Source organism: Sinohyriopsis cumingii, chromosome 15 (assembly GCF_028554795.1).
Source record: "Sinohyriopsis cumingii isolate HCF-2022 chromosome 15, ASM2855479v2, whole genome shotgun sequence".
In the NCBI taxonomy this organism is placed as follows: Eukaryota; Metazoa; Mollusca; class Bivalvia; order Unionida; family Unionidae; genus Sinohyriopsis; species Sinohyriopsis cumingii.
The window spans coordinates 131,820,927-131,833,062 of record NC_142975.1 but is presented as its reverse complement, the minus strand read 5'-3'; the positions used below and the strand labels follow the sequence as shown (position 1 = coordinate 131,833,062).

The 12,136-nt window shown below is 35.6% G+C and overlaps 1 protein-coding gene across 1 annotated transcript in view; it reads right to left on the bottom strand.

Moving 5' to 3' along the window:
* Positions 1–12,136, bottom strand: part of LOC149782793 (exosome complex exonuclease RRP44-like) — a 130,928-nt gene that overhangs the window by 83,983 nt on the left and 34,809 nt on the right. Inside the window, exons 4-5 of the mRNA XM_089934304.1 lie at positions 11,429–11,616; positions 8,620–8,693 (exon numbers count right to left, since the gene is read on the bottom strand). Of these exons, the coding sequence (XP_089790430.1) occupies positions 8,620–8,693; positions 11,429–11,616 (262 nt within the window). The remainder of the gene's footprint in view (positions 1–8,619; positions 8,694–11,428; positions 11,617–12,136) is intronic.

The following is a 12,136-nucleotide window of genomic DNA, read 5'->3' as shown; positions in this document are numbered from 1 at the left end:
GGTTTCCAAGCTTTCAAAAGATAAATTTCCAGGTCATTTCCAGGGGTTTTCCAAGATGAAATTAATTTTTTCAAGGTTCACATATGACCATTACTAAATGGAATTAAAGAACATTTTATATTATAAATCATGCATTTTATAAATCTAAAGATGGTTCTCTTTCAAGACTCTCCAAAACATTTAAGCCAAAGATCCTGTACAAACCACAAAATGTATCACACAAAACAAGTTTGATTATATTCTTATAAATTAGCATGTAAAGTCATGTCAACATACATAATAAAAATTCTAACTTCATTTTGCTGACCTGCATTATGCTGCTAAGCGGGAACAACATAATGAACATAAATTAGTTTTGTTTCCTTTCAAACCTTTACTTCTAAACAATTCTATAACAATATATATATATATATATATATATATATATATATATATATATATATATATATATATATATATATAAAATACAGGGATGGTCCTGGCTTTTAAAAAGCTGTCGCCCAAAAAATCGCCAACCTCAATATTTTGTCGCCAATTTTCAAAACGTGTCGCCAGAACAAGTAGTGTACATTTTTTCAATTGTTAATTTAGTCTATTAATGTAACAGGCAATGAAAATTACAAAAGATGGGTTAATTAATACTCTAATTACAACAAGCATTAACAAAATGTTACAAAGTGTTACATGAAGATCCGTCGCGATTTTAGGGCTGCCCACTTGTTGAATGTAGTTTCAAAGTCTAATTTTTCACATCTGTACGTGCTGATTCTCATTAAATTCTCGAGAGATGAGATGCAGAGTTTATTTCTGATGTCAGTTTTTATGAGGTTCATCTTACTGAATCCACGTTCACAGTCTACAGTGCTGACAGGTGACACCAGTAGTCTCTCAGCAGCCCCCCACCCCCTTATGGCTAGCTTCACAAAGCTTGTAGTGAATTGCTTCCTAAATCCTAAGAATGATCACTGAATGCTGTATAAATTTTCTCGACAAGCAAAATAGGATCTCCATTCCCACAAATGAAACTTACATGAGTGAACACCTGGCAATATTGGACCGTATATATTAGCATAAATTCACACTCAATTTAGGGATTCTTTCACTCCTGTATTTTTAGAAATAAATAATTATTATTAATTATGCAAAACTTTTTTTTGCTATTTCTTGTTGCGGAGTTTAAATCCCTGCAGCTGTAACACGAATTAATGGCAAAAGTAAAAGATCAATGAGTAAAATGCTGCACTGGCGACAGATATAACTGATTGAGATTTTTTCTGTTTGCTTTGTATTTATACACAGTAGTCTGTACCTCAAAGGTTATCAGTTTTCTATGAAGGTTCAGCAAACTATTGTATTGGTATATGTAAAAAAGAAAAAACAACAACAGAAGGATTAGCCATTCAAGTAATTGTATCTGTTCTATTCGCGTCTTCAGAAGTCAGTCAGTTGTAGGTATAGTTCGGTAGCATTATTGACTGTATCACAGCATACAGTACTCAGCCCAGATGTTAGCATAAGCAGATTATGATGTAACAATGCACTGTAAAGATAGGGTTGTCAATACGAACAAAGGATCATTTGTGTAACAGATTGATTCCAATGCATTGCTTAGTCAAGTTTCTGGCTTCCTTTCATTCTCCCTTTTAATTTATCCAGTCCAAATCCATGATTGTATGTACAAATTAAATAACCAAAAAGTCTGTCGCCAAAAAAATCGCCAGATGGGATATTTTTGTCGCCAATAAGGGAAAATAATCGCAATTTGCGACATTGGCGAAGCCCAGGATGATCCCTGTTAAATAGAAAGTAAACATTTCCTATTACAAAATAATAAAAAAAACAATAATCGCAAATAATTAGAACCTTGTCTTGCAAAGATGATAAGTTTAACCCTGAATTTATCTGTGCCAATAAAATCCCCCCAAAAACATTAAACGCAAATAATTAGAATCTTGTCTTGTAACGAAGAGAGTTTAACCCCGAATTTATCTGTGCCAATAAAATCCTTAAGCAAGATTTTTCAAACAACCCAATCTCCTTAAGACGATCTGGTTAAAAAGCCATCATTTAAAAAACATTTTCAAAAGGGATGATTTAAATTTTGACAAAAGACCTTCAAAATTATATACTGTGGTATAAACAGGGACTGAATTTTCTGTAAAATCAACTTGTCTTCTTGTAATTTGTTAAACCAGTTCCCAAACCTGCACTGATACAGAGGCTGGAATAGTATTTTAATATATAATACAAGGAACTACAATTTCTCATTTTAAATCTGATATTCAACAATTTGGACTACAAATTTGGTTTAAAACGAATAGCAGTCCATTTTCTAATCTGAGTTTACTTTGAATATTCCCACCCCATTGTTCATATTTGGACATTTAGGTTGGGGTGTGGGGTCAATGCAATTGCATATAAAAAAATTGGAATTTGCCACCACCGTGGGGTAGCGAAATATGGTAGTTGCTTAGCAGTGGGCCTTGAAAATTTAAACATGTCATATTGACTCATACCTGCAAGAAATCAATAGGAAAATGATTTATTTTCTCAGAAATGGCAAGTATTATAATTGTTATGTCTTTATTCTGCTGACAGACTAGACAAAACTATGGCATTGATGAAATAAGTAAGTTTCCTATCCATTTCATGCATGTATCACTTGATCTAACAACATTTGAAGTTTACTAGGCCATCAGGTAAGCGGCTACATTTTGCCACAATGATGTATTGCCTCTTGTGATGCTAGAGCGGTTTTCATAGCTTCCACGTAAGGAAAGATATGGATATCAAGCTGACTTTGAAAATAAAAGTCTACTAGATGAATCTAATCCACTGAGCGTTTGGATTGATTCAGCATACATGTTTATTGCAAGCACCCAAATGATACATAGTGTACCCTCTGAATATTCTGGTCAGAACGCGATAAATTTAACTCAAGATCAGCTTAGTTACAACTCAATTACATGATTGTTTCGGGCATCAAGTGGTGGCGGAAAATTCCAGGGTTTTTCCCGACTTTCATCAACATTTGTGAAATTCCAGGACATTTCACGGTCAAGAAAAAAATTATAATTTCTCCTGACTTTTTCCTGATAGTGTGGGAACCCTGTGGGGTGTAAATGGTAAATCACACATCATCTAGTCCAACTGGGGTGTAAATGGTACATCACACATCATCTAGTCATAGTGGGGTGTAAATGGTACATCATACATCATCTTGTCATGGTGGGGTGTAAACGGTACATCACACATCATCTAGTCATGGTGGGATGTAAATGGTACATTACACATCTAGTCAAAGTGGGGTGTAAATGGTACATCACACATCATCTAGTCATGGTGGGGTGCAAATGGTACATCACACATCATCTAGTCACGGTGGGGTGTAAATGGTACATCATACATCATCTAGTCATGGTGGGGTGTAAATGGTACATTACACATCATCTAGTTATGGTGGGGTGTAAATGGTACATCATACATCATCTAGTCATGGTGGGGTGTAAATGGTACATTACACATCACCTAGTCATGGTGGGGTGTAAATGGTACATCACACATCATCTAGTCATGGTGGGGTGTAAATGGTACATCACACAGTACATCACACATCATCTGGTCATGGTGGGGTGTAAATGGTACATCACACATCATCTAGTTATGGTGGGGTGTAAATGGTACATTACACATCATCTAGTCATGGTGGGGTGTAAATGGTACATCACACATCATCTAGTCATGGTGGGGTGTAAATGGTATATCACACATCATCTAGTCAAGCTGGGGTGTAAATGGTACATCACACATCATCTAGTCATTGTGGGGTGTAAATGGTACATCACACATCATCTAGTCAATCTGGGGTGTAAATGGTACATCACACATCATCTAGTCATGGTGGGGTGTAAATGGTACATTACACATCATCTAGTTATGGTGGGGTGTAAATGGTACATCATACATCATCTAGTCATGGTGGGGTGTAAATGGTACATTACACATCACCTAGTCATGGTGGGGTGTAAATGGTACATCACACATCATCTAGTCATGGTGGGGTGTAAATGGTACATCACACAGTACATCACACATCATCTGGTCATGGTGGGGTGTAAATGGTACATCACACATCATCTAGTCAAGGTGGGGTGTAAATGGTACATCACACATCATCTAGTTATGGTGGGGTGTAAATGGTACATCACACATCATCTAGTCATGGTGGGGTGTAAATGGTATATCACACATCATCTAGTCAAGCTGGGGTGTAAATGGTACATCACACATCATCTAGTCATGGTGGGGTGTAAATGGTACATCACACATCTTCTAGTCATGGTGGGGTGTAAATGGTACATCACACATCTAGTTATGGTGGGGTGTAAATGGTACATTACACATCATCTAGTCATCGTGGGGTGTAAATGGTACATCACAAATCATCTAGTCATGGTGGGGTGTAAATGGTATATCACACATCATCTAGTCAAGGTGGGGTGTAAATGGTACATCACACATCATCTAGTTATGGTGGGGTGTAAATGGTACATTACACATCATCTAGTTATGGTGGGGTGTAAATGGTACATCACACAGTACATCACACATCATCTAGTCATGGTGGGGTGTAAATGGTACATCTCACCTCATCTAGTCATGGTGGGGTGTAAATGGTACATCACACATCATCTAGTCATGGTGGGATGTAAATGGTACATCACACATCATCTAGTCATGGTTGGGTGTAAATTGTACATCACACATCATCTAGTCAAGGTGGGGTGTAAATGGTACATCACACATCATCTAGTTATGGTGGGGTGTAAATGGTACATTGCACATCATCTAGTCATGGTGGGGTGTAAATGGTACATCACACATCATCTAGTCATGGTGGGGTGTAAATGGTACATCACACATCATCTAGTTATGATAAAGTTAAGCTGAATCAAAGTATTTCTAATAGTGGTGCTATCATATATTATTATCACAAAGTATCATTATGGGATTTGATGCAATGACAGTATTGCACAGATCTGAGATTACCCAATCTCCCAGTCCACAAAAATCTGTTTCCACTTAATTGTAATATAAGCTACATTAAAACACACCTTGAAAAACCACTACAGGAGGGAACAACTGTCATGAGAGACCTGATTTTCAGTGCACTGATTCACTAATTATATAGTGTTATGAGTGACCATTATTTTTTTGGCAAAAGAAGAGGTCCTTCAAAACAAGTTCCACTGTAGCAAGTTTATCATAATCATCCATGTCCTCAGCATTAAGACATTATAACTAATACTTGTCAGATATAAACAGCAACAACTACAGGCAGATGTCAGTGAGAACAAAAAAATGGTATTTTCCTGAAACTGTAACCTTGGGGGTTTGACTGTATAGAATGAGAGATTCATAATTTCATTACAGTCAAACCCGGTTATCTCACTTACATCAGGGGTGTAAAAAAAATCATTGACATAACTGGGTCCCATAATACCAGGGTTCATAAAACCGGTTACATAATTTTAAAGAGATCATTGGCTTTAATTCCTGTCTCTTACTCTTAGGATTACTGGAATGTTGCTGACAGTTTTAAGAATTATTATTGCTTTATTTGTATAGTTTTACTTTAGAAACAAGTGTTGTGATTTCATAACCTTTTAGACATAATTCAGACTCCAGCTATACATGGTAAACAATACAAAAAGAACAGTGCTGTTAATAAATTACGATTGTTTACATGTATGTGCTCTCTCTGAAATAAAGGTACAATATGTATACAATTTTCTTTTAATTCCACGGTCATGTATATTTTGCAATGAACATATAGTTTTAATGTTCCTCAGTAAATAAAAAAACCTTACCCCCTAAACAAATTATAAAAAATCCAATCTAAAACTGACCACTCCCATGCAAGTTAAATGGATTTGCTTGTGTCTTTGCTGGCATTAAAGAAATATGATATACATGTACCTACAACTGCCATGAATTTAACTACAGAATATTATTTAATGGAAATTGATACACTGAAATATGTCACTATTCAAACCTTATGGACTGAAGACAGAATCTGAATGACAAAAAAGCGTTAATAAACATATGACATACCAAATACATTTTAATGGCTAAAAGAAATGATGTTTTTTATGGTTTAAAAAAAAAATGGCTATTGATATGCATAAATCTGCTTTAAATAATTTATATTTATTATTAAGTTCTTTTAACAGAAAAAATCAACTGTACTTGATTCGGACATTACCAGAATGTGTTTTACAGTCATAGTTAAGTTCTAATTAGCTACTGTTGTATTCAGGCATGGTAAGATATTGTATTCCTAACCAGCAATTGAACACCTGAAATTACCCATGTCTCTATTAGCCATAACTGTCATTGGTCAGTAGCAACTATTGTATTCGGTTAAAGTACACATGAATGTCTAATTTTCCTTTAGTACTAAAGTTACCCCAGCAGATCAGTGACTTTATCTCTGTAAACAAAGCTCACTGCTTATACAGAATACCTGCTTATTGTTGATCATTGTTTATTGATACATGGAAACAGACTACAGAAAGGGATAGCGGCAGCATGTCGTTTGAATTTGCTGCTGCTTTCTGTAATCTACTGCAGCCCAGAAGAGATAGATGTTCATTTGCATACAAATATGGTCTATTAAAACAATTGTCACTTTCCAGTGAAATCAGACTTAAAAGTGAGTTTAGTCTTATCAGTATTTACAAGAAAATTAAGGCATTTGATCTCGTAATGGAGACATACAGGTAAAGGAAAGCTTACTTTGTCAATATGATGGTGATTTTTTTTTACGAATTCACAGTGTTTGTGTGTGTGTGATTTGGATTTTTAACGTAGCTTTAAAAAAATTCAGTCATATTGCTACAATGTCTGCAGTATGGCAGTTTATAGTGATGTCTAGCACTGGGGCATCATGCCGCAGACTTGTAGCATGATGTCCCACCCAATCACATTATCCTGACACAAGGCCGACCAGTCCTAACACTAACCTCTTAATGCTGAGCGCCAAGCGAGGCAGCTGTTAGTACCATTTTTGTAAGTCTTTGGTATAACTCAGCCGGGAATCGAACCCATGACCTTCCGCATCCGAGGCGGACGCTCTAACCACTAGGCGAATTCAGAGGATTTTGAAGAGGCAAAAACTGGGGGAAATTTTAACTCATTTGACAATGTTCAGTATTGGATAAAAAATGATGATGACTGCTCCACTGCTGAATGTAAGGATGATGCTGTCATCATCCAGTTCTTCCTAGGTGCCAAATGAGAAACTTTAGAGTTTAAAGTTTTTCTTTTGTCAGTATTGACTTGTGACTAGTAGCAAAGTGGAACTAGCCAAATTTTGCTTTAAAATTGATTGCTTTTGCTAATCATTTCTTGTAAAATTTCTCAGAGGTAGACAATAAAAGTTGCACTTCATCAAAATAAGCAGGGCCATATGTTACTTCGGTCTGAAACTTATGGGGAATAATTAGCATAACAAAGAAGGATTTTTCTGGGACCAGGCCAAAATGTTGGACATACATGGGTTCCCAAGATAAATGAGGTCAAGATAAGTGGGTCTGACTGTAGTATGAAATAGTATGAACATGTTAATATTACTGTAGTGATATTGTAGTATGAAATAGTATGAACATGTTAATATTACTGTAGTGATATTGTAGTATGAAATAGTATGAACATGTTAATATTACTGCAGTGATATTGTAGCATGAAATAGTATGAACATGTTAATATTATTGTAGTGATATTGTAGTATGAAATAGTATCAACATGTTAATATTACTGTAGTGATATTGTAGTATGAAATAGTATGAACATGTTAATATTACTGCAGTGATATTGTAGCATGAAATAGTATGAACATGTTAATATTACTGTAGTGATATTGTAGTATGAAATAGTATGAACATGTTAATATTACTGTAGTGATACTGTAGTATGAAATAGTATGAACATGTTAATATTACTGCAGTGATACTGCAAACATGATAATATTACTAGAGTGTTATTGTAAATAAACAAAATGGGGATACAACTTTAGACACATGATAATATCAATAATAGCCAGTTAAAAGTTACAGCGCAGGCATAATTGGAACGTTATATTTTCCTTGTAATGACCTCTAAGCTTGGGACTAAAGTGTAGTTTCATTTAATGTACTGAAATACAAATCACAGATGAGACAGAGAGGGCAGAAAGATATGAGACCGAGAAACAGACACAGTGAATTCTTATCAATATCCTGGTGGCCTAAGTGGTTAGTGCATCTGCCTCAGATGTGGTAGGTCGGTGGATTTGAGCCCCAGCCGAGTCATACCAAATTTTATAAAAATGGTACTAGCAGCTGTCTCGCTAGGCACTCAGCATTAAGAGGTTAGTGTTAGGACTGGTCAGCCTGGTGTCAGGATAACGTGATTGGTTGGGACATGATGCTACATGTCTGCGGCATGATGACTTGTTGCTAGACATCACTATCAACTGCCACACTGCAGACATTGTAGCGATATGACTGAAAAATTGCTAAAGCTATGTTAAAAATCCAAATAACACACACATGGAACTACAAAGACTATGATACATACCAGTCCTGTGTCAGGAACTGAAAGCCTGTCCATTAGGAGTCCAGCGTCTTTTAGACTTCTCACATACTCATAAACTGTAGAGATAAAATAATTATAATTATATCTAAATTCTGCAGAATGCTATGTCGCATGTTCCCCAAGCATATAATTAAAATAACCATAAAGATTAACATTCAATCTTGGCAAATATCTAGATGAATGTAATTTTATTAACTAAAATGCACGAGCGTCAGAGGAAGGATCACAAATATAGAAAATGTTAGTCCATTTCAACTGCAAACTATACAGATCCATATCTGCCACTGCATAAGAGCTGGGTCTATGCAGTTTGTAATGTGAAATCAGTAGAATAAACACAGACACTAATCTACCAGCACATTATTCAACCGCAGATTATAGTCTATGATGTTTGTGGCTGGAGTTGACCTGTAGGGAGTATATGTGGTAAAGTAGTGCTGCTGCTGACATTACTGGGTGGAAAGAGATACCGTCATGTCGGCCTATTCTGCGTGTTGGGTAATTCTGCGCAGCGATACGTCATTTCTGTAAACATTTGATCACGTGATATTTTGGGTCAAAAATCCATTCTGTATCCAGAAAGAAGAATTGTACATTAATTAAGAAAAGTGATATTCATAAAGTTTACAAAAATATCCCACATTTAGACTCGAAATGCACATAAAAATGTGATTTCTAAATGGCAACATGAAGACCCACTCCATGACTTTCTTGAACCTATAACCCAGAAAATTTTATTTACTATGCATCTTTTAGAATCATACAATATACATTATATAAAAGATGGAAATGTGTACCTTAAAACAAAACTGTATTTTAATCCAAGTTTCCAATTTTGCAAGAAGTTGTCCCACATGTACAAAATCGTCTGCTACCCAACATGTCTACTAGCCGCTAGAACATAAATTCTCAACAAATTCCCCGGCGTAGTCTGTTTCTAAATTCTGTAGTAATTTTTCCCCATCAACAAGACGTTGTAAACACATTACCCCCTATTCACTGTTGTTTCTCTTCCACGTAATAGCTTATTTTTCATAAAATGTTGAACTTTGCTAATAACTTTTTTACAAGATAGGTTTAGTTTGCTTAATATCTCTTGCCATTTATTGGCATTTTTACGTTTAATTTTGTAAAACTAGCTATAAACCTGACCTAATTACTCGACTGAACTGCTGACATAACAGTCCAAAGTAATATATTTCATTTCTATAGCAAGATGGATAAACATTACATCTTTTCAAAGCTATGTGCGGAATAGACCGACATATCCCGAGTCAGGAAAACAGTGGGGTGGTATCCCCTGTGTCCAAAATTAATATTATTTTGAACAGAATATTCTGGTGACAAATGCATCTTTTCAAATGGTAAGCATTGCTGATTTTATTTTTGTCAATCGCTCGAATTCGGTATGTGTTTTGCTTCAATATTGGAAACGAAAACCTTAGGTAAGCAGAAATGCCTGACAGCAGTGCACCTGTGTAATGTTTTCCACTAGGGCATAACCGACTTTTGATCCGGAAATCGGATTCCACCGGATAGTATGAACTTCCGATTAATCGGAGTCGGACAAGGCAGGAACGACCGATTCGGATAATAAAAATAATAAAGTTGAATTTCTATAGCACCGTGTCTAACACTGCGTGTCATTCGATAGTGCGTTAATAAAGTTAAATAAGTCAGAAAAGTCCAATATGGTCAACACAACGGGGTGAAACGATAATACTTGAGTTAGACCGAAAGATTTAAATTTATTAAAATATATAATACAGTCCTACCCGTTTATGTCAACATCCTCAATAATGAAGTTATAATATTGAATACATTGACACATGCTAATGAGGTATTAAAAGAAAATGATTCTTACAATCGTAAAAATAAATAAAGTTAATAAGAAAACTTTCACAGCACAATAAACTTGTTTCAATCACCGATCACTTTGGAAAATGCAAGAATCGATCAGATTTCATTGCTTTTATTTAAGTCGCCGCAAGAGGCCAACTTTATAGGACCAAACAAAAGCCTGTTTTATTTTTATTTGACCGCGACATTAAAGCATGGCGGCAAGATCAACTAACTGTTGAATAAAGTACAGGATGGAACTGGCCGCTTGCCGACATAAATGATTAAGGTGGGAAAATTAAAGCCTGGCGGCAAGATCAACTAATTGTTGAACAAAGAATGGGTCGGAACTGGCAGCTGGTTTCAGTGCATTTTACAAAAATAAAAAATTTCATGGATTCTTTGTGGCTTTGAACTTCGTTGCATTTTGCTATAGTCCTGCCATATCCTTCCCCTTGTGACATCGGTGTGATATGCAAAACGTGTGTAACACGGTTTAAAAAGTTAATTTGAAAAAACTTTTAATTTAGCATTTCCGATTAATTGAATCGTATCCGGAATCGGAAAAATTTCATGCCCAAAATCCGGAATTGGAAATCAGTAGAAAAATGCTAATCGGTTATGCCCTACTTTCCACTATGGTAGACAAAGTGTCATTATTTAGTATTAAAAAAAAAACTTATATCTGCTGATTTGAGTTATTTTTTCTACATGGAATACCACTTGGATATCATTTGTAACAGTTTTTTCCCCACTCAAAACAATTTTGTGTAAATTACAAGTGTTATTTCACCATCAAATGGCTTGTACACTTCGACAAATTGTTCTGCATCTTCCTCCTATCCCCACACTACCTCTATCATTACTACCACAATAACATCCACAACCACCATCACCAACAACACTACCATCATCATCATCATTACTAACATCATCATGAAAATAGCCTTACTAGTGTAAGCCTCCAGTCCCATGTCTTTGGCTTTGCTTTTGTTGTCAGCATCATTGGTCAGTAGAACTACTTTCAAATTCCCATCACATTTTTTTAGGTGATCAGCATACCATTTGGCTGCCTGCCGGATAGCACGGTCATTTCGGTCATTTGATTTTTCACCTCGTAGTCGCTCAATATATGTATCTCTGGAATAATATTTTTAACTGCTTAAACTTGTACTGATAGCAAATTCAAAACAAATTTGCCTAAAGAAAAGGTTAATTAGACTGTCAAATACAGCTATAATTCAGTCAACCATGCATCAAGCCAACTGACCCTCTGCCAAGCTTGGGACTGATAAGAAGACACACTGATCAGCAAAAAGCAATCTACATATGTTGTGAGGAAGATATTTTTTTTGCTCACTTGTACATAGTTAGATCTAGTTTAAGAAAATGCTGAAAAGGCTTTCATGCTATCCTGAAAAGAAAAATTTTTGAGAAAATTATATTCTCTGAGAAAAGTTACCCAATCACATTTATGAAGGAAAAATACTCCCTCAAATCCTGGCAAGATCAAACTTATTTCAATATACCAGCCAAAGGAAAAAAGAATCTCACCAAGTACCTTGCTATCTCACCTTTAGACTGCTTATTATATACCAGGTGCTAATGAGTTTAAGCTGTGTGATAAATCAGCAAGGAGGCTCACATTCTGTGTCATAAT